Consider the following 23,989-nt stretch of genomic DNA (forward strand, 5'->3'; position numbering starts at 1 on the left):
CCAGACCCTGTAAAAGCAAAGGAAATGCTGAAATGCTCTGCTTTGGTAAATCTCCATAGATCAACCCACCACGTACTGAGCGCTACACCAGACACCACAGTTTGTGGGTGTGGACCCATGGCCTGGGATCTTTGTACCACACTAAGCACTTGTGAAAGGCAATGCCAGCACAGATCAGGAGGCCAGGTCTCCCAGCAGCATCCCATCTGCAGTCACGGCCAGCAGAGGACGTTTAAACAGAACATAAAAACAAGAAACCTTGAACTGTATCCATACTTGGTGCTAGCCCTTCCTCCTTGAACAGGATATTTTCCATTTTCAGCACCAGCTAAACACCAAAACTCCTTCTTAGTAATGAGATCTGTATCAGGAGATTTTGTGAAAGAAAGACTAAACCTGCAATATACAGACAGCGTAAACCAAAACCCCACCAGCTGAAACTACAGTAAGGTAAACCCAGAGGGCACATGGGTCTGATTTTGCTATGTTGTTGAACATTTCCTTTCCCATTTTCTTCCAATTGAAGTTTCCCTTTGCTGACTATCCTCTTGGAACAGAAAGATTTGTGCAGCAAATTTCCATACATGGATGAGCTTAACCAAATAAGATATTGAAAGAAAAAGAAAAGAATGACTGAAAAGAAACAGGCAAGGAAATCTTTCCTACCAAATCCTGTCTGCAAGTAACAGCTAACTCTTAACAATGGAGCACAAATTTACCTTCCTCTGTTATATATCAGGGCCTTTTGTTGTTCATTAAACATCTGTCACACACCTGACATCCTCACTTTGAAGATTTTACATAGGCTTCCCTGTGAGAAGAGTAATAAGTCACTACAAAAACTATAGTAGTTGGAGCAGTTTTAACACCTCAAAATAAAACCTTTATATACTTCTGATCTCAACTAACATATCTAGCTGTACATCCCCAGAGTGACTAGGTGTAAATATGGAGTGTATCCCTTTGTTCCCATCTCCAGTAGGTTCTTTTCCATGTACCTGTGTGTGCCTGACATAGTGCCCACTGCTGCAAGCAGAGCAGTGTTTCTGCCACCATTCTCACATTGTGCCAGTGCTGGTGGAGAGCATTTCTTGCACAAGGTCCAGTCAATATTCCCTCTCCCTGATGATCCTTTTGGTGCCTCAGTTTGCTGACCTTTACGCCAGAGTGAAAGCTAATCTCTACCCCCAGCTTTTCACTTGAGGGAAGAGAAAGATGAGAATTCAGTTTTGGAAGAGGTTCTTACTGGTAAACATGGATTGACAATTGAAACGCTTCCCACTCAACTTCTTCTTCCACACCTCCTTCAGCTGTCACAGACCGCTAACTGAATCATACCAAACAACAATTTCAGTTTGTCTTAGTCTAGGTAAATTTCCTACAAGGTTTGAAAACAAGGCCTAAACTTTTCGTTTCTTTTCTCACCCTGACAATTTAGCTCTGTTCCATAAGAAAAACAAAAGCACACATCTACAGAAGCCTTTCTGGTTTCGGCACTCTGATCTTTTGTAGCCTGCCTGTTCAGTCAAATTCTTTCAAAAGCACCTCTTTCTCTTTCTACACACATTTAAAACCTCCTTTCATCCAAAGTTGACAGATCTCCCTAACACCTCTTATTAAACTCCTGTACAATTGATCCCACCTTCCACCACTGGTCCAAAACAAGCACAGACCTCTACAGCCACCTCATGTGGGAATACAAACAGCAGATGACTGCACCATCCAGAGGAGAGTGATAGCTGGGGTAGTCCAAGGGTAGAGAAGGGAAAGAGCTGCAACCCTAGGCTGGTCCTTCCACCTCTGAGCTTCTTCTTCATGGCTCTGATCATTTGTTGACAGCATCTAGTTAAACAGAGGAAATGCTACATAGGGCAGATTAAACTGCTGCACTGCCACCAAAACAAAAACATACAAACTCAGTGCAGAAATTCCCTGCAAAGGTAAGGCAATAGAAAATGATAAATTAATGACTTCTCTCACAGTCCTGTGAAAAGCCAAAGAGCCTCACATATTTGTCCTCTGTTAGACTGGGGATTGTTCTTTTTCCCAAAGCAACCCAAACCAACACTTTCTAAGCTTCCATTCCTCCTAAGCCAACTGCTTGGGGGCCGCTGCACAGCCAGCCAGCTTCTTCTTCTGACCAGGTAATGGGACACTTGTGTGCACACCCTCCCAGACATGTGTTGGGTTATTTAAATCAGCTCAGCAAGTCTTTTAGCCTGAGAGACACAAAGGCAATATAAACAGAGCTTCCTTTTGCACTCTGTCCTTAGAGAGTCCTATCTTGAGCAGATCATGCTGATACAACATGACAACAGCCAGGGATAAAGGGGAGGCTCACACTAAACGCAGTCTAATGCTAGGTAGTGTTATAAGAGGGCAAGCAGAGATCAATGAAATCTTTTATTTTCTTTCCTACAACCAGCAAGTCTGTGAACTGAACAAGCCCCCTGGCTCACCAGAGAGCGATGAAGTGGGCGACTCCTGCAATCCGGGCATGGGTAGGGACAACAGTTTCCTTCCAGGAGACACTACCAGAGCTGAACTGTGTTTGCTTTTCTTTAAAGCCTCTTGTAGAACCCTTTGCCCTTCCCAGCATTTTTCTTGCTAGAACTTTAACGCATTTGGCACAGAACTGCAAAATTGCACAACTCCTCAAGAAGTTGGATTTGTTTGTTGCCTTTTGAAGGGATGGCTGGGAGGACAGGTTTTCGATTATTTTTGAAATTATAATTATTATTACTATTATTATTATTAACATTACTGTTATATTTAGGAAGAAGCTTCCTCCTCCTTTCTGAGCGAACCATTCACTTGTACTCTTCTTTCACAAGGCAGGTGGTTTAAGCTTGATCTGCCCTCCAGGGGTTAAATAAAGAAGTGATGGGAAGGAAACCCAAGACCTTTTCAGTGGCTCATATTTGAAATTTTTTCCCTCGCTCTCTTCTATATGTGGATCGTCTGCTTCTCGTTTCCTCTCGCTCCCTAATTATTGTGTTAGGGAATGGCGAGGGGCAAGGATTAACAATGAAGCAGATGACAGGAAACTGTTACCAAAAGAACAATGCCGGGCATCTCCCCCATCCTCCCGTTCCTCCCACCCAAGAGATGGTCCCCCTCACCCTTCTGTCGATGCCATGGTTCCGAAAAAAACCCTGTCTTCTCAAGGGTCCAAGGGATTAATTTGGACAGCAGGGCGCGAAGGAGGTTGGTTCTTTGGTATAACAACCCTCGCTCACGTCTGGGAAGGAGCACGCAATTCCTTGTAATCCTGGGGGCTCCGCAGGGCGAGGATCCGGCAGCTCCGCTCCTCGGCTCTCCCCCACCCCGCCGTCCCAGAGCAGGCTCTCGGTGCCCCGGGGACCGGCGCTGCTGCGCCGCGGCCGCCCAGCAGTGGCCGGCGGGGCGAGGAGGCGCTGGCACCTGGGCTGCGATCCCCGGCGCCCTCCCCTCGCCGCGGGGAGCGTGTGCGTGTCTGCGCGGCTGTGTGCGAGAGCTGGGGGGCGACTTCACATCGGCGCGGCGCTGGCTGAGGCTGGATTGGAAGGTTTAGCCCTCGAGCCGTGGATTTGCAGTCAATCCCTCTCTATTTTAGGCACGGGCTGACATCACGAGCCGTTGTTACTCCTATAAATCCCCCCCAACAGCTCCCTGGCAGCGGGGGGGGGGGGCGGCGAGCCCCTCGCAGGGGGAGGGCCGGGCGCCGCCGACCGCGACCTGCCCCGTTCGCCGCGGCCGCCACCGCCTCCCGGGGCAGGCTCGGGACTGCGGGGAGCGGCCGGGAGCCGCGGGAAGGCGCGATCGCACACAGACACACAGACACACACACACACACGCGGCCCCGCTCGAGGTGTCCGCCTGCCGCCGCACACCCACACGTGCCACGGCGTGCGAGCCGGCGCTCGGCCGGCGCGGGGTCCCACAGCGCGGCCGAGGGGCTGCGCCCCCGCAGCCGCGGCACCTGCCCTGCCGCGCCGAGGCGGCAGCAGCGTCCCGGGAGGCCCGGCCCGACCGGCCGCTGTCCGCGCCGTGCTGTCCCACCGGCACGGCCGGGGCTCGCTGGCGGGACCGAGGGGCCGCGGGAGCGGGGCCCCGGCCCGCAGGGACGCGCAGGGTGCGGCGCGGGGCGGTGCTGCCCCCTGCCGGGAGGTGGGCGCGGCGCGGCGCCCGGGCCCCACCTGCCGCCGGCGGCCCCGCAGGCCCGGCCCGGCCCCGCACCACACAGCCCCGGGGAGCGGCCGCCGTCCCGCCTGTGGCCGCGGCCTCTCCTCACGCCTCGGCCGGGCCCGCCCCGCGCCCCTACCTGCGCCGCCCCGCCCCGCTCCTCCGCCGCGGGGGCGCCGCGCGTGGCTGCGGCCCGGCGGACCTGGGACCGAGGGTCGCCCAGGGCGTTTTTGCAGCGTAGGGCAGGAAATTTCTGCCCTGTTCTGTCGCCGCACTCAGGTGCTGGGGCACAGAACGCCTGCCCAGACACTGCCACACACCTTCGCTCCCGTTTCCCTCAGCTGGGGCTCTGCCCGCCAACCTCAGCGCTGTCTCTCCATCCAAGTCTGACCAACCTGATGTCTGGTTTCACAGGGAACAAACATTTCTGCCCTAGCTCGTTCCCTCTGCACCGAGGAGGTGGCACGGAAAGCCAGCAGCCATGCGGAAGCCCCCTGACACGATAAGGAGCTGGGAGGCTGCAGGGATTGCACAGCTGAGCAAAGCCTGCCTGACCCGCCGCACCACTCCCACTCCCCCAGGATGCTTTTCCTGCAACCAAGCCAATTCCAGTTACTTGCCCTTAAAAAATGGCAGGATGCAGCCTATCACGCAATCCCCAGTCCTAATCAAACACACATTTTTTTTCTTGTAATCCTACCATGGACGTAGGCTTTCAACAAAAATCTTTTACAAGGGCAATTCTGTGAGAGTAACTGAGGGTGCCTGAAAAGAGCTTGTATTTCAGTATGTCCATTTCCTATTTTTCAGCTAAGCACCCTGGCTTTTGGAAGTAATTTAATGCAGCCCTGAAACATACAAAGGAAAAACATACACTCGTTGGAGGGAATAAGAATGCAGAGAGTGTTTTGCTCTCCTCTTTCCATAGCAATATCCTTATGGCCTTTCCAGAATGCACAGCTCTTTTTCCTTGGAGGGAAAATGAGCTGCTATCCATGTTGTGCTATTTCACACCCTTTTTCCAACAGATGGCACAGATCCTCACCTGTTTAGAAAGAGATCTTTGAAATAGTTCTACATCTTAAAAATAGAGTCAAACTATCAAAGATATTATCAATTCCAGGTCACACATTGCTTTTTTTCAAACATTTATCCCTATTTTTCTTCATTATTGGCATTAGATGCTAACCCCTGCATAGTTCTGCTCAGTCTGTAAACAGGAAACTACTGTGGGTAAACCTGACAGGATGGACAAGCTGGTTTGTAATTCCTGAGAATACTCAACATGGTACAGGTGCTTGGATATGTTGATATGACTGCTCACTTTTGCATGTGAATACCTATGTCATACAACCAGAGCAATAAAACATTATGTGGGCATTTGGAAATAGCCAGATTTGAATCTAGGATTCAAACATGATTGAGATCCAGAAATAGAAGCAAATGCTGCAACCTCATCCTCCTCCTGTAAAGGGCTGTGCTAAAATATGAACCCTGGGGTTGAGCCAGGTGTCTGGCTATCTTCCTGCTTCTGCTTCCTTTGAAGAGCATCATGGCTGGGAAAAGAAGGGTTTGAATAGTGTTGTGCATGCACAGCTATACAACCTCCTGAGATTTTAATTCCATGAATTCCTACAAGTTTCTCTTCAAGAATGTACTTTTGTGTGATATACAGCTAGTGAACAGCTATATTGTTGCTGTCCAAGCCCAGAAACTGTCTGCTGATTTGAAGCCAAATGGGGATGGGATTCAACACTGAGGAGCCATTAGAGGATCAGTATATATTAAAATATAGTTGATCTTTAGAAAAAGAAGAGGGAGGTCTAAGGCTGGAATTAAACCAGATTTTGCAGATCTGTTTGGACTGGACAAAACCTAAAGAGAGAAAAAAGCATTTAGAATCTCGTCTCTCTCAGCTGTGGCAGTGGAGAGCAGTAATACCATGGAAAGCAATGCAGTCATGGTGTGCTAACTGAGAACACAACCAGCTCGCAGGTCTTCATAATTTCTGTTTACCATTAAATAATCCAATAATTATTTAGAGTGTAGAAACTCTCATTTAATGTAATAATGAAAGAGCTTTCTCATTTCACTCTTTGTCGTGGCTGTTAGGAAGAAACACATGTTGACTTTCTGCAAAATTGTGCTTCTCCAAAACTGACACCTAATTTACTCTAAGCCATTCTGTCAGCAGGGGAGTACCACACATTCATTGGCATGGGTTCCTCCCAGCAGAGGAATGAAACACATCATGTTTTTCACATTTAATGCAGGATTTTTGTTGCTGTTGTTGCCATGCACTTTGTCGGCCAAGCATAATCTCCTGGCAGGAGAAGACAGACAAACAAGATAAAGAGAAGCAATATACTTTAATTGTAGCCCTTAAACTTTTTGATTTAAGCAACATCATGTGGTCCTATTGCCAGTGAAAACAAGGAAAGTGCAAAAGCATACACAACAAGTATTTCTGCCAAGAAAATAAAAAATAAATTACATGGAATGATGTCCAACACTAATTGTCCTTTTAGCAGCAGTTTTCAGATTCAAAAATGGGTAGAAACTACTGAATGCTAAGAAACTTGTAATGAGATTTTACAGCAGCAAAGAATCAGAACTGCAATCAGACTTGCTAACTTCAAGTCGCTGTAGCCATGTGATAGGCAGAACACAACTTCAGGATCTGAGTCCTTCTTGGTAAGAGCACTAAATCTTTTCATCACATTCCCAGCCCTCACATCCAACTACTGCTGTAAGCTGTTTTGGGCACTGTAATAATTTGAATGTCCTAAAAACCTCAGAGTGTCATATATGACTTACCAAGAAATCATTATTGATGGAAGACAGTCAGTACTGTCTCTTCTTCCCAACTTTTATAGGGTTAATCCCTAGTCTTTAGCATGACTGAATAGAGAATAGAGAATGATTTAGTGTAAGAGCAGTGACTAAGGACCATGAGGACACTCAGGTGTCTCCCTGGACAACATGCCCAGTAGGAGAATCTTACTCTGATGTCAAACAGTTCAGTCTCAGCTCAAGAAAAGTGCCTGCTAAGCGTGAGACCTGGACATTATTCTTACCCTGAAGAGCTACAGAGGAGTAGTTTTACCACCAATGTATGGGAACTAATGGGAACCAAAAGTTTTCCTGAAGTTTTCATAGTTCTATGAAATAATCCACTTGGAAAAAACATATTTAAAATATGTTTTGTGTTTTTATCTGTTTAGAATACAAGGTGAAAGAGAACCCCTCAGTACATTTCATTGCAGTGGTTCATGTACAATAGTAGGAATGGGTGTATTAAGAAAAAATAATCCTGTTATTTATATTTATAAATAGTCCTTGAATTTTATGCTGATTCTGCCTTTTAGTGTTCCTGAAGAGTCCCAAGTGAGAGTGACATGCAAAGAGACAAGGGCAGTAGAGAGTTCCAAGAGTGTGACACATATAAAGCAAAAATGGATCTAAATAATGTCAGACATGAGTATGTAGGTTAAAAAAACAAACCATGGTTTATTTAAATGTGTAAAGTACTTGGGAGAGAAGAAGATTACATTGTACTATGGCAATACAGACAGCACATACCACAACAAGCTCATCCGTCATAGTGAATTCAGGCTACTCTTTCCAGACTCTTAATCCACTCAGTCACACAGATCTTTGGGAGAAGCTCACCACCAATTTCTCCAGGGAGCTCCACACTACAGATTAATTTCAGACAGAATTTACTGTCCTGTTTCTGTATGTCAGACTCAGGAGCAGAGCATCGTCCTCCCACCAGGGGAGACAGACAAAATATGGCAAAACTTCTCATGCACTAAGACCTTCTGTCATGGGTTAAGTAAAATTAGCCTGGTGAAATATCTGATCCTAGGAAAAATTACCAGGCTGCCTGCCTTAACCTTATCCCAGATGTGTCTCATCACTAGGATGAGAAGCCTAAAGTAGCAGAGACTGAGAGAGATATTGTGTTATAAAATGCCATTTCCAGACTCAGGTTTTTATTTCATGTTCTTCTCAATCCAGTCCTTGAAGGGAAGAGCTTTAGTGAAGCCACTGTAGAGTTCTAGGCTGCAAGTTTTATCGTAACCCCAGCTCACTAATCCCATCAGGTGCCACCTTAGCTCAGGAGATGCTTTTCCTGGCAAAGTTATGGCAGCAATCCCACCAGTTTCAGCAGGGCAAATATTAGAAAAGGCTGTGTGGTCTTGTTTGGCACAGAACATGCTGTCAGTGATGCTGACTTGTATCCCATTATCCTCATACTGTTGCTCACACAACAGTGAATCCACCATCTGAACAACTCCCATGCGGATTGTGTCATTCTTGTATCCGAGATCTTTAATGTCAGCCAATACCTTCCAGCCAGTAACCATTATCTTTAAATCCTCTGTGGATGAAGTCAAGTCATGAGAAGATGACAAGCAAATGGGTTGAACACGACTGCTGATCCTGGCTTTGTCCAAGAGTTTTATGACAGCTATATCAGAATCAAGTAATATGGGGTCATAATTGGGATGCACTATGATGGCAGAAATCTGGAGAGGAAACACAGTAGGAAGAATTGTAGGATTAACAGCAATGGCAGGTCAGCAGCACTCTTTCCATACTACCAAAATACATTTTAGTTTATCTTGCATACTTCTCCTTTTACCCCCATCTGTGGTGTTCTTCCAGTCAAATGAGAAACATGCAATACATTAGTAATATTGGGGCCAAACCTTTACTGCTCGTGTCCTTAATGAAATCCTATAAGAACAGATAGGATTCCTATAAGAAAATACTGTAAAAAAAAAGCAATATATTTTCTTACGGGAACAGAATGAAAAAGATGGGATTAGAGAAAGAAACTAAAAAGGGGTCAGGAGGGAAAGCATCAAGTTAATTATGATATTTTGGATAAATTCCATTAATTAACTCAGACACACACCCCAAATTTCCCCCCCAAAAGAGACACACATACCCAAATTTGCTGTATTTCTCATTTTGATTTCAGCTTTTCTAGTTCTGCTTGAAAAAATCAAATCGCTCTGGTGAGCCCAAGGTGCTATTTTTGGAGCTGGAGTCAGACACAAACTTCTTTTCAGTTTAGAGCTCTACGGCCTTGGGGCTGAGAAGTGAAATGTGCTCATGGCATCAAACCAGGATTTAGAGCACAAGTGTTTCCCTCATAAATTATGCTAATCAATTTTGACAGTAGCTGGCATCTCTTCTACTTTTTTACTGGCAATATCACTCAAGACATTATGGCCCACAGAACTTGAGCTATTTTCTTAATTAGGGGTGAATGTATGAGTTGGACGGCTTTGAGGAATTCAATGAACTACAGCATAGGCCCTCCTTACACCATTCCACCTGAGTCTCTACACATGCATTTCAAAGAACAACATGTAAGAGAGTGCATTGCCCAAAGGGTCAACGTTTTGTCCCTATACAAGACAGATGTGATCAGCATCTACCTGTGCCCATCATTTTTAACTCCTGTCGGGCTTACTCACCCTCAGGTTCTGGATGGTCTTTTCATCCCTGTCATCATCTCTGTAGAATTTGCCCAGAACCACCTTGAGCTCTGCTGTCTTGAGCACGATGGTCTTGCCCAGGTCAGTGACGCAGTGCGCTGCCACCACCACGGTGCGCTCGTTCACCAGGGCCCCGCTGCAGATCAGGATCCAGGCCCCTTTCCGAAGGCTGTTCTCCTTCATCCCGCTGGCTGTGCGATAGATGGCTGCTTGCCATGGCCACCTCATAGGGCTCACTGCCTTCTTAAGGGTGATGTTTTCTGCTTTTCCACAGACTGGGGAAACATGAAGCAAAAAGTAGGTAACACTTTCTCCCCAAAAGAATCCGAGCATTACTCTTAATTCCTTCTTAGAATGTGCCAAAAGAAACTAAACTGCAGTGATGAATATGAAGGACAGTTGTCTAATTAGCCTCTGTCTCTAACCTTCATAGGAGTATTTGATATAGCTTTTTAAAACAATATTCAACTTTTCCATTATTATCTGAATTCCTGGGCAAAGTAGGAATGTGGATTTAGCACTTGAGCAGGTGAATTTTCACAACAACCTTATCGACTTGCACTATAATGAGATGACTGCAGAAAGAAATGAAAAGAACACCCTTGATTCTTGTTTATCATAAAATGCCATAAAGCCATCAGTGCACTAAAATTCACCCTAGGCAGTCACAGTGTATTTTTGAGGCCTCTCTTGGCACAACTCTTTGCACAGGTCAGTTCATGCCGATAAGAACAGACTTGCCTTGCGACAAGAATGTTGAAGCAAATGCATCTAAATCAACAGTCATTCTGAGGAAAAGAAAAAGCTCTGCCTTGTTCTAGGAATACCTTATCCATGCTTGGACCTGGGGTAAAATCCCCTATATCATAAAAGGTTTAATTTCAGTTGAAAGAGTTACATTGCATTGTTGCATTTTTTCTTTGTGATATGTAGTGTGTGCATGTCCATAGTGAATGCAATACTTTTCAAAATACATGATATGATCTCAAAGTAAAACCACAAACAAGAACAATAAAAATTTGTTTGTTGTTAAGATCTACTTTTCACGGTTTGCTTGATGTCAGAAGTGGAGTTTACCAAATCTTGTGATGTTCTTACCCTAACTTACTTTGTGCACTACCTCTAGATTAGATTTTATCTAGATTTACAGTTTGCAATATGAACTCTTCCTTAGCAGGGTTTATTATAGGAAGAGCCTCTTCAAAATTGCAGATTCTCCCTTCTATTGCTTAAACTTTGATGGTTTTGTCAGCTGTGTGCCAAAGTATACAAATGAAAGAAAAATCCCATTTGTAGTAAATCATACAGAAAAGCATGAAGTAGTAGTAGAAAGCTATTTCAAATCAGGAGAAAGACTCACTATACTTCTTGCTCAATAAAAGAGTAGAGAAATTAATGGCAAATTACAGTGCTGAAAGCCTGATCACTTTATCATCAAGTTCTACTAGTGGATAAAAAGACACATATATCCTTCAAGCTTTATTGCTCCTTTCTCCCAGCTGGAATTATAAGCAGCCTACACTGCTTTGACTCCCTAAATATCTAACATGAATGCACACCCTGTTCCCTCATTCACCCAAGAGATATGCACATTTTTTTTCCCTTGGAGACTCACTTGGAATACACACAGGGGCTCTCCCACTCCATTTTCCTGTCTTGAGGCAAGTCCTCCTGCTGCTGCCCAGGCGGCGGTAGAAGGGAGAAACGCACTCATACTGGAGCTGAGTGTGCAGGTGCTGGTACCCTGGGGGCAGTTCTCCAAATGGCAGTGCTGGCTTCTTGGTTGGATAGATTTGAAGCTTTTGCTTGCTGAATGCAGAAGAGTAAAGTTGATGCAAAGGTGTTTCTCTGTTTCAAGGCACAAAGAACACCATAATTATAATATTATAAAAGCAATCATTGCCATAACTTTATCACCAGTTGTGTTAAGTATCATTTAAAATCACATAAAGTTTGCTCATGAAAGAATAAGGAAAAAACATCATTCCAGCATAGTTTAGCAATACTCCCATTTATATCCCACTATTTTATTTACATATATCTGCACATATATATAATTACACATATGCTTATACACATCCTATTTGTGTCTGTTTTTTTCATTTTACAGTTTCCAAATTGAAATCAATTGCCTCTGAATGTGGAAGTTTTTTCCATTCATAAAAGGACTGAGACACCATTTTTTAAATTAAGAAATTATACCTGAATTTGGCATTGTCATTATTAATTCTCAGTAGAAGGGAGATAGACACATCTTTTCTCTAGTGAATATTTTAATAGACAGTATTAGGAATTGATTCAGATTAAATGATGTTGCTAAAGTTGCTTGATTTGGCAATTAACAGAGATAATTGCTTCACCACAGAGATTTCCTAATTTCATAATTGCTAAGCTTCCACTTAGAAATTGTACTGATTAGCTGAAACAGGGCACATAATTAAGAAATAAATATGTGCACCAGCATAGATATGGACCATAAGCTTGACTACAGTTATACTTAAATTTTTATCATTTAGAATATGTCCCTTGCTTTAATGCTTAAAAGCTCATGTCTACAAAAAATCCCCTTTTTATGCCTGAAAGATTCAGCATGAAATTAGTTTCCCTTGAGATTTCTGGTACTGCCTACATCCAGAGAAGACTTTTTTTTTTCTCATGATTACTTCATTTTTTATCACAGAGAGACACAGACACCTCCATCATATCAAATCTGTGAGGCAATACATTACAGGAAAGTAAAGTTACAAAGAACAAGAGCAATTGCAAGTCTCTTGTATTTTGGAAGAAGGATGAGAGCTGCTGTGGTCCTATTTAGTCTGCCAGGGTACCATTCCAAACTCACAGATGACTTGCAATATTGCATAATCTAGTCTTTACCTCACTATTGACCTATTAAATGGAGATTCTACTTCAAGGGATTAAAAACAGTCCACAAACATGAGACGCCATCATCTCATGGCATCTTATGGATGGGAGGACATGTATGTTCTCTCAATACAGCTGGTGTTCATATCTGAAACATCAAAGTCCTGTATCCAAAAGTTAATAGAGAAATTTAAGAAAGAAAAATCCCCTAATGGCTACTAAAACCTCATGTCAGCTTCTCAGGGCCATCTCTACAATCATACATCACAGACGTGGAGAATGGCAGAGTGACTGGGAAGTACATGCTTGCCTTGTTCCTCAGATCTTCTCTAGCCGTTCTGGCTGTTGCCAGAGACAGGATAAAGCTTGAGCTGGTCCTTCATTCTGACCTCATATGACTGTTCTTAAGACCAAAGATGAGGACAGTTCTTGCACTGAATTGAAAACTAGATTAGTCATGTACTTCAAAAATAACCCTGGAATGAGAAATTACTACTTGGACGAAAATGAACCTGAACATTGCAACATATCTAATTCTGATGGGATTTATTTCTAGAAATCATCAGAAGGGTAAGCCCAGGAAGGATCTAATCTTTCATTCCTTCCTCCCCTCCTACTCTACTTCACCCTCTCCCTCAAACCAAGCCTATATAAAATGTGCTGTATTGCTTTGGATGGTGAAACTTACTGGGAGCAGGTTGCATTGCCATACCCTCTTCTCTCCTTGTGCTCTCCCTGTGCACTAAGATGGCACATGTTCATATTTTTCATCATTAGCCCCAGGGAACTGTTCTTAGACTGCTCTCAAGCTCACAAGCAGAATTCCAGCATCATCCTGTAGTTTGTCTGTCTCTATCTGTGCATTTCTTCCTGGCTGCCTCCAGGTTGCAACTGGCAGCCTGTGCTTAATCAGACCTCCCCTCCCAGCAGCTCTCATTGCTCAATTATCAGTGGATTTGTAGGAGTCACTGCTCAGGCAGGCTAAACACATGGAGTGAAAAGGAGAGGAGGGGAAAAGCAATCACATTTTTTTCTTTAAACTGTAGTTGACATATTGCATTCTCACCTTGACTGAACCTGCATTGGAAGCACTTTCTGTCTCACCAGGTCAGAGATCTTTGGCTCTCTGCAGGCTAGAAAAGATATAATGTTGCACAGTACTTTTTCACGTTCACAGCTCAAGTGCTATGGTTCATACACATTTCCAACCTTTCCTCTCTCTAACTATAGAGGACTGGATTAAGAAAAGAGGCAGTTAAGTTATGAGCATTAATGATCCTAAAACCTAAAGCCTTGGAAAAATACTTCTTCACAGTTCACAAGATCTATCCCATTTACAACAGTGGAAGCTTCTGAACTAGTCTGCATTGGCACTTTCAGGCATGGAGGAAGTTTTTTCCATCATTCAGTGTGTCTGAATGCCACACTTGCACCACTGTGGAGGATGGTTTTGTATCAGAGCAAACTTTTCCAGTAATGGAATTATATATAAAAAAAGCTTCATTTCTATCTGTGTAGCCCCACATAGCTAATTGGCATACAGAGAAAGGCTGCAAGATATTATGCACTTCTAGGAGTCTGTTTGTGCACTTATGGAAGGAATTGGAGGCTCTGATTCAAAGGAACACTTCAGAATTACCTAAATATGTGTAAAATAACCGAAAGGAGATCTAAGATTTCTAGTTTGGCATATTCAGTTTACTTACTTTAAGATTAGGATAAAATATTGAAGTTCAATTAACTCTGCCAGGGTCTCCTTCCTGCTGCCCTGAATGGAAGAAAAGGAATCTTGCAGGATGGATTTTATCTGTATGCCTTGTTCTCTGTATAATTTAACAATATCTAGTTCTTTGTGATTGATATATGTGTTAACCATTATGTCAGTATCACAGTAAGCATCAATAAAGATGCTTTCCACAGATGACTGCAGGCTTCAGGGGGAGATTATTTTCATCTAAAACAACAGAATAAAGCAAATTGCCCAGGAGACAGACATATTTCCTTATATAATCATCATTTCAGTTTTTAAAAAATCCATATGTCAAGAAATTGTGTTTATAAAATGAATTTAGCAGTTCCCCAGCCCAAATTCATTCATTCATTCACTCACTCACTCACTCACTCACTCACTCACTCACTCACTCACTCACTCACTCACTCACTCACTCACTCACTCACTCACTCACTCACTCAGGGTTTCATACACACTTAGTAGAATAGCTCCAGGTGAAGAGCATAGGATTTAAAGGTGTGATGCAGTGTTTTGGTGAATACATATAATTTAATCATAAAGTACAGGCTCTGCTTTTGCATTTATGACTGGTCTCATTGTTTTAAAAGGATTGTGAAAGGACAGTTATTCCCTGTGACAGCAACTGATTGTTAACAGTCTCATGAGACAATTATTTCATTCTATTTCAATTCCCTCCTGACCTTCTTTGATCTTGATCTTACGCAGGTTCAGTCCTACAATGAGGATAATAAGGGTCTTAGAGAACATTCCTTTCCCTGTTTAAAGATGGAATCTTCTGGAATCATTGGCAACTTCTCTGTCTGAGTATAGCAGCCAGCAGAGCTGGCAAACTACAAAACTTGGTATCAGGTATCAGCCAGAGAGCTTACTCTCAGCAAATATGAACATTTGTTCAGTGCAAATGATATGAAACACAATCCAGTAAAACCATAGCAGCCTGTGTGAGTTGTGGTAAAAAAGTTTATAAACTACCTTTTATGCAGATTGGTTGCTTCCCTGACCATTCTCCATCCTCTTGACAGGTCCTTTGTTCATTGCCACTGAGAACATACGAGTTGTTACAAAAGAAAGCAATGACTGTGCCAATTTTTGCATAGCGTCCATTCAAGACCCCAGTGTCTTCTACTACTCTTCTGTAGCCATTGAGTGGACCACCAGGATCTGAGCAGTTTTTTTCTTCTAGAACTAATGATAGGGAAAAAAGATAGTAACCATTTTATCAGGTTCACTACATTATTTTCACCCATCAAATTGCTTGGCATTTCATTCAGATGTTACTAAACAATCTACACTTTATTAAAGATGCCTTTTCAAGACCCATCTGGGATTGCTGTTTTTGAAAATGTCAAATATTAAAAAAGAAATTATAATATAGGGATGTCTGTTTATAATACACACTTCAGTCTCACTGAAAGCATAAGAGTCTCAAATTGGTAAAAATTCTCAAATTGTTAAAACCTTAAGAAGTAGCTGACAATCCTGAAAAAGAACCTTGACTTTCTATGATGTTAATGTCCCATTAATATTAACAAGGCTTCTTCAACAGCATAAAAGGCTGCACTTAAATTATTTGCAGGAAACAGGCCTTTGGCATTCTTTTCCATTTTCTGTATTTTCAATACTTCACTGCACTTGGATATAAAAATAGACTACTTAATTTTGCTTTTATGTTTGGTTGCATTTTGTTTTCTTAGCACTGAGAGAGATATCTCAATAATCCAGGGAAATGCATGAATTGAAAGAGAACATATGTATGTATTTACTGACAATAAAAATTTAATATGAAACGCTTACTCATGCTATATTCTGCCTATAAAATCTCTTTTAGTTCCTCCTTCCCAGTATTTTCTACTTATTTTAAATTTTTGTTGTGTTTTTGGTTTTTCTGATTTTTTCCTCAATAAACTTAGATTTTTGGCCTAAATCTGGAGGACAGTATTCACTATGTGATGCTAGAAGATGATTTTTCCTTTATTTTTAACTCCTCTGCTCTTTCTATTTAGCAGTTGACAAGGTACATTTTTTTTTTTTCCCTTTGGATTTCACCTCAGTTTTCTTGTCAGGACAACACTAACATGCAATCCTATTCAATTTCTCTGCCTGGTGCCTCAGTGCATGATAACCAGTGCACATCTAGTTCAGACAGCTGGTGTTGGTGCTGCTCACAGAGTGCCCAGAGGACTGGGACATATCAATTGACCCAAAATTACCTCTTCATATCAGTGCTTCAGAGTTGGCTGCCTGCTGAGCCTCAGCTCACAAAAGCACCAACATATAACAAAGCACTCAGACATTTATTTAAATTGCTGCGAAATCAGCACAGTTACAGTGCAAAGGTATGCCCTGTCCTGTCACAAAGTCATACCTTGTGCCACCAGATAAAGCCCAGCTCAGCAAAGCGTGTGAACACACAGCCAGCCATAACAATGCCACTCCAATGAAGAGCATGTGCTTTTAACAGTGAGTGTAGCATTCAAGCCAAGTCTATATTTCAGTGTTTTCTTTGCAAGCATAGGATTTTAGTATATGCTGAAGGCTATATATGTATTTAAATACTTTTCCATAAGTTATATTTAGTAAACAAGGATTTCTGAACCTCCTCTCCATCAGGAGAAAGGGAAAAGCAGAGCCCTGTCTCCTTTTTATTTGGCTCCATTTTCCTCCTGTGTACCTCTACAGGCTCTCTCAGTTGTGAACCATAAGTGACTGATAACTTGATAGCAGCTAAAGACTACAGAGAATCCCCCACAGAATAATGCTTTATTTGCAAGTTGCTTTCTGCACTGATGGCTGGCCTGGAGGCATCATCTGATCACCACAGTGCCTGTTTCCAAATGTACCAAAAGCTTGACCATGTAAGTCACTTAAGGCCTTCTCCTATTTCAGTACTTTGACAGTAATTTTCTCCTTCCTTAGGCTCAGGGTTATGACCTTTTTGATTTATTAAAAACAAAGAGAAAATATCTGGGAAGGAGAGACCTAGCAGTTCAGTGACTGCCAAGTCTAGAGACAGCTCTTTCTATAGATCTTTAGCCAGGGCCATCATGCAGCAGGGACTTGGCATGACCTTGACATAACATTTACTGCAATTGGAGACCTCTCTAGATAGAAGAATACCTATTGCTTCCTCTTTCAAATGAACTTATTTGTTTTACAGCACTCCCCCCAAAATGTACATTGTTTGACATAACACACTTAGAAAACACTTTATCAATTGAAACAAATTATTCTGGAATACAAAAATGAAATTATGCAATGCAAATCAGCTAAAGGAAATTTAAAGTCTTTTTGGATGTCGAGAAGGAATTTTACAGCTGAACCAATGTGAATGGTAGGCATGCCATCCTGCACAGTCAGAATCAATGGAAGTTTCTTTTACATAAACTTCTATGTGGGATAGGAATTGAAATAAGAGTCTAGTGTTCACGCAGTAAGCTCCTATTCACCTGCACAGAGTGCACCAGGCTTCTGCAGAGAAAGTGTCAGACACACAGAGTAATGGAAGTAACTGTTCATTGTTGCTCTATGTCCCTCACTTGGCTTTGGTCCTAGACATTTTCTATGTGTAAGAAGACTTTGAGGTTATTAGTTTTCAGTAAAGTGATGTTTCAGTCAGACCTTTATATAAAAAAGTCTTGCAGGCTGGGGTTCCAGCAGAGTAAAATAAGAATTCCTACTGCTTCTTAAAGACAGGAAGACAAAAGGACATGTTATGTCACAGACCTACCAAATTTCAAGCAAGAAATTGATAGTCTAGTTTCATGGGAATACATTGGCCAAAAGATTTGAAAAGAATTAAAACTTAAAGTGACCTTACCACATTGAGGATGATGTGTTGACCAAATCCCATCAAGCTGACAGTAGGCAACACGGCTGCCTTTTAAGCTGTAACCTGCGTTGCACTTGAAGTAAACCCGGGCCCCGTATTTAAAGTCATCTCCTTCCACAATACCATGAGCAGGAGCACCTGGAGTCCTACACATCACCACTGACAGTTCAGATATTTCAAAAAAATCCACTTTATTACAAAAACAGGACTGTGTTAGGATGATTCTTTACTTAGAACATAGAAAAACCAATTACAATGGACCAATTACAAAAACCAATTACAGGAGTCAAAATTAAAAGACCAGTATATGCTGATCTTTAGAAAGTTGTTTAGACATCAGCTCTACACAAACTTATATCCCTCTTTTCAAAACCTGTCTACATCATAAAGTTCAATAGGATTACTCTGAAGTGTCACATGATCATAAATGTGCATAAATGTTTGAATTATTAGGGCTCATTTGCTTGGAATATTAGTACTTGAAATACTTTCCATCTTAACAAGGGTTTTGAATGAGCTACCATGCATGGTCAAGAAAAAAAATCTAGATCCTTAAAAGCCTTATACTGAATTTCTTTCAAATACCTCTTTACATTTCATATAGATTTTCATATAACATTTCAGAAATTATAAGGCATCATTATTTGTGTAAATCAAACATTAACACAATTACATTTAAAAGGAACCTTGATATTTACTAAACTGGGATTTTTACCATTTCCACAGGATATTGGGAAAATACAGATGATGTTCTATATAATTACTGCAAGTAGTAAATATTAAATTAAGCATCAAAAGCAAGATTTCTCTGACAGCATCAAGCCAATCATGCTAAGGTCCACCCAGCACATAAACCTGTCCAATTGTGGTAAACAATAGATTTGAAGGAAGGACTATAAAATCAGAACAAGCATCTAGAATATTTTGCTGGCATAATCTGTCAAGCATTCAAAAGTCTGAAGCTCAAGGACTCCCTGAACTACAATGGCATTTTTGGTATAACATCCCCTACTGATAATTTTTTAACATTTATTTGTCTTAGTATTTTCTACACTCAACCACATACTTGGTGTCCACAATATCCTGTGGCAATGAGTTCTACAAAGTGCAAAAAGTCCACTGCCTTCTTTAGTTTTGTTTCTAGCCTGCCTCCTGATAATTTTATTTGATGCTGTACTTTCTTCCTTATGAGAGGCAGAGAATGTCCATGCCTTATTAACCTTCTCCAAGTCACTTTTTAAGGCCAGTTTCCTATATGTAGAAATTACAGGTATATTTCTGTAGGTAATGTAGGAAACACATGGTTTATTATCTACACAGTTACCCATCACTTTTGGCTTTGCCTGGGCCATTCATTGTGAAAAACTGCATGGGAGAAGATTCAGTGCAAGACATAGATATGCATATGGGTTTTTTACCTACCACCTGTGGTACTCTGCTGACAATAGATAGATCAGTTCTAAAGAGATCATCCCTACTTTATGCTTTTAGAATTTGACTTTTCTGTTTTGCCTCATAGCCAGTTGCTTGCTAACCTGCAGCCAAATTTTTATCCTTAAAACTTTCAGAGGAAAACTTTGAAGTCATTTGCTCTGTAATCCTTACACAGAGCCCACATAAATGAATCCATGTATATGGACTGTGGACCATCCAATGATTCACATAAAGAAAACATCGAACAATGAGCTGGAAGAATCATTTGTGCACTAGTGAGTAAAGATCTTGGCAAGAAAAACTGTCTAACAATTAAGCATTAGAGTGAGGCCTGGACTATTATGCTCCTAATCAAATCATGTCCAGTTAGGGGAGGTCAGCATTTCCTCTTGGCTACAAGTATTCTTCATTAATGTCATCACTAGCAAAAGAATAATGAGAAAAATTTTTTAAATTAATTCCTAATCCTTGATGTTATGTGAAATATAGACACACACACATATATATATATATATAGGTGGATATGTGTACACATAAGCATGTAGATAAATGAAACATAAATAATAGGAACATAGAATTTCTAGGTGTTTTAAGTTCTCAGAATACTCATCTTCCCACTCATGATCTCTGTATTCCCAGTCACTCCCTCCATATCTTTCTCTGAGCAGCCATTCATTTCCCTACATTTACATTTCTTTCTTTCAATGTAAAGTCACATTCAGCTTATCAAATGAGAAAACTAGACCAACCATCTGTGCACCTCTCAGACTTCTACTTTTTGTCATAAATACAGGTTTTCTGTTTTGCTTATGATCCAGTTGAGCTCTGCAGAATAAATACTTTGGTGCTTTTGTGTTCTCAGTCCATCCTGGAAAAAAATGTCACCAAGCTACACTTGCTTTCTAACTACCAGTATCTGTCCTTGTTCACTCCCTAAGTGCTGAAGAGTTTTAGTTTCTCATCCTTTTGATTTGTTTGCTGCCAGACTTTCTTTAGATTCTCTGCACTCCTGGGAGCCAGCTGGAACAATTCTGTTTTATTTATGATGTAAATTCAGTATTTCATACACAGATTCATTTAATACTGAACTATGGACTAGAGCAGAGGACATGGAGGCAGAAGGTCATGAGATCTAATCATAGCTAAAGAAATGTGGTCATAGGTAGGTTGCTTCATCTGCTGCATGTGACAAATGAGAGCACCCCTTTCATCACAGGGATGTCACAAGCATTAGCTCATACCCACTTGTGTCACAGAGCCACTGTAGGGTTTCTCTGGTGGCAAACACCTTAGCATTATTAATAGATGTGTCCATTTTGTTACCCATGCCTCTAGTACTGGTTGTCTGTTCTCTTGTTACACAGGGATGAATTTGCCGCTGGAGACAGAGCCACTCCATTAATTTTTTCCTATGGATCATTTTTAATCTCATTCTTTCTCTCTACAAATTAAATGTGGTTTTGAATCTTGAGATGTTCCCTGCATCTCAGTCCCACAGCTGAGCTCTGTGTTTCCAGTGATATTATCTACTCTGAAAGTCTCATATAGTTACTCTAGTGCCTGCTTTTACTGCTTTGGTTTGAACTCTATAGGTTTTTTCTTCTTCAGTTTGACTTGCCTTTTATCCCTTTCACCTAATGTGTTTCAGGGAGCTCTTTTCCACCTTTTCCCTTTACTTGTGAACACTTCAGGCAATGGAGTTTTGTAGAGTTATTATGAAGGGAGTCCTAGCCCCCATGTGTTTCATTCAAGTCTATCTTATTTTTTTGTGGATAGCTTCCCATCAAGAGTGAATTTGACTGGTTCTTACATCTTTCAGAATGGGCAGTGTATTTCATTGAATTTTCAACCTTCTTTGTTTGAGATATTTTATTGAAGTCTTTCTATATTCTCTCCTGGTGTACAACTAAATCTAACTCTCCAACAGACATTTCTCAGAAGTCAAGAAGAAAGTAAAAGAACATTTTGTAAATGTCATTCATACTCAGCTCTGCCCTCTGGATACACATTAGTCATAAAATCCAACCACATGATCTGACCCACTTCTTTTCAGGTTCTAAGCTTTCTAAGGTATTTGATATGATTTCAAATTCCCTTGCTTAGGCAGGATGGACTGAGAATTTTGAATATCACTCCTCCTTCTGTGCATGATCCAGCAGAGAGGGCTGGGTCCCCCTCACAGCTCTCACTCACCTCCAGCCACCCCCATCCCAGCTGTACCTGTGCCTGGTCTAGCCTGACTGCTGCAGCACAGACAGGGCTATGAGATGTTTGGACAGCATTTCCTTGGGAAGGACATGGTGGGATGGCCAGGAGCACTCCATGAGCTTGAACCATTCCTAGGCCACTAGTTAGACTGCTCTGCTCCACATGAAAAAAACCCAAACATTCCTACTGCCCTCTGACTCTGGCTTCCTGCCCTTGGGACAAATTGGACATGTGTCAAGCGTTCAACCTCTGCACCTTCCTCTTGGACCAAACCCACCAGGAACCCAGAAAATGGATTAGATGTCTACAGAATTCTACTAAGAGGTGGTAATGGACAGCCAAATATGAAAGACATTCAAGTTCTGTCAAAAAACATCTGAGCACCCCAGAGACTCCATGAGGGTCAGGCTGATCTCATTCTTCCTGCCAGGATGTCATCAGATCTACAAAGATCCAGGTGAATTTACATCTAGAAAGGTAAAACTAATGTTGGGGGAAAATAATCCTGAAAGTAATTAAGAGCTAAGAATGACCAGCCTGCTCATGCAAAAGTTAAAAACTATCATGACTGAAAATGTAAAAAAGAGAAAGGATACATTAAAATGTTTAAAGGAGGACAAAGAAGTATATTCAAGCAGGATAAAATTAGAAACAGGATAATTTTAACTCCAAAAAAAAAAATTAAAAGTCTCCTTGACAAATGTTGGAAAGGCATAGTAGGATGTAAGTAGAAACTTTATGATTCTTGTCATTTGAAAACAGAAACTCCAGATTAAAAAAATGGAACAGAAATGTAAGGAACAGAGCAACACCAGCAAACACATCATGAGCAGAGATATTTTTGTTTGTTTTAATTTTTTCCTTATTTTGCTACACAGTGTTGTTTCTGGGAAGTTCCACAATTAATCTATACAGCCATGTAGGTAACCTTTGCCACTTTAGGGTTTGAGGTGAATTTTGGCTTATACCAATCTCTGTACAGTTCATAAGAGAGCAAAGTAGGAAGGTATATGAGAGGGTTGTTACAGGCTCCTCTGGCAGAAATGCTCAGTTGTGACAGAGCAGCTGTTAGATAATAAAAAACAGAGCTGCCTCAAGTGTTTATATCACAAACTCACACATTCCTGATAAAACTTATTATACTTCTTGCCTTTTACTTTGGTCTCTTGGGAAAAAGAAAACAATTTCTGGCCCATACGAAACATTAAAATAGCTTCACATTTCATGGATAGCTTTCCTCAGTCTGAGAAAAACTTGACTAGAGGAACAGTAAGTTCCTGAATTTTTAAGTAAAATATTCTATTATTAATAATAACAGTACAAATTCCTTTCCCTTTTAAATTATATGTAAGAGACATTCCTTAGATCAGAATTATCTGCCATTTAGAAATAGTCTTCAGGCTCATTTTATCACCAGTGAGATAAATTATATGATCTCCTGAGCCACACTTTTCTCTCTCCAATATCCTTCAAATGCTGCCTGATGGAATTGTCATTTGCTTTTGTCCCAGTCTCTTCATTAAATGAACACTATTTTTTTCTGCTGCCTTCCTCTCACCCACTTTGTTAAATAATATATATCCCTTCATACATATAATTTATTATCTCTATATTCTGCACAATCTTTCAATAATATATTGCATGCCTGAAATAAATCTCATTTCTCATTGCTGGTACTAATAAAAGGTTTGTATTTCCCTTTTTGTCCCTCCTTGAAATTGGGTGCAAGAGCTTGTATGGAATTTTGCTCTTAATTTGCTTACAAAATATTTTAATATTGCTACTTGCATATTCCCAAGTCAGAGTTTGGCTTTCAGGCTGAGCTGTGCTAATGTATATAGCACATTTTGCCTATGTAGTATAGCTCTGAACATTTTTTATAAAATTATTGCATGGTTTGGGTTGGAAGTGATCCTAAAGATCACCTAGTTCCAACCTCCCTGCCATGAGCAAGGTACCTGTCATTAAAGCAGGTTGCTCAAAGCCCCATCCAGCCTGGCCTTGAACATTTCCAGGGATGGGGCATCCACAGCTTCTCTGGCCAATCTGTGCCAGTGCCTCACCACCCTCACAGTAAAGAATTCCTTCTTGATATCTAACCTAAATCTACCTTCCTTCTGCTTAAAGCTATTCTCCCTTGTCCTACCACTATCTGCCCTTGTGGAAAGTCTCTCTCCAGATCTCTTATAGCCCCCTTCAGGTACTGGAAAGCTGCCATAA

At 41.5% G+C, this 23,989-nt stretch overlaps 2 protein-coding genes across 3 annotated transcripts in view; both read right to left on the reverse strand.

The window, feature by feature from the left end:
* The window catches only part of SLC1A2 (solute carrier family 1 member 2), an 86,851-nt gene extending 82,271 nt beyond the window's left edge, over positions 1-4,580 (reverse strand). Inside the window, exon 1 of one of the 2 annotated variants that reach the window (XM_063158791.1) lies at positions 4,560-4,580. Coding sequence is in view for 1 of the 2 variants with exons in the window: in XM_063158790.1 (XP_063014860.1) it covers positions 3,123-3,139 (17 nt within the window). In the remaining variant the exon portion in view is untranslated. Of the gene's footprint in view, positions 1-3,122; positions 3,573-4,559 lie in introns of those variants that run through there. The other variant, XM_063158790.1, reaches the window with a different exon arrangement.
* Positions 4,581-7,650: 3,070 nt separating this feature from the next.
* Positions 7,651-23,989, reverse strand: part of PAMR1 (peptidase domain containing associated with muscle regeneration 1) — a 55,681-nt gene continuing 39,342 nt past the window's right edge. Inside the window, exons 7-12 of the mRNA XM_063158792.1 lie at positions 18,116-18,286; positions 15,271-15,483; positions 13,612-13,678; positions 11,296-11,528; positions 9,660-9,955; positions 7,651-8,699 (exon numbers count right to left, since the gene is read on the reverse strand). Coding sequence (XP_063014862.1) covers positions 8,163-8,699; positions 9,660-9,955; positions 11,296-11,528; positions 13,612-13,678; positions 15,271-15,483; positions 18,116-18,286 — 1,517 coding nt within the window. The 3' untranslated portion in view covers positions 7,651-8,162. The remainder of the gene's footprint in view (positions 8,700-9,659; positions 9,956-11,295; positions 11,529-13,611; positions 13,679-15,270; positions 15,484-18,115; positions 18,287-23,989) is intronic.

This window comes from Melospiza melodia, chromosome 6 (assembly GCF_035770615.1).
Source record: "Melospiza melodia melodia isolate bMelMel2 chromosome 6, bMelMel2.pri, whole genome shotgun sequence".
Lineage (NCBI taxonomy): Eukaryota > Metazoa > Chordata > Aves > Passeriformes > Passerellidae > Melospiza > Melospiza melodia.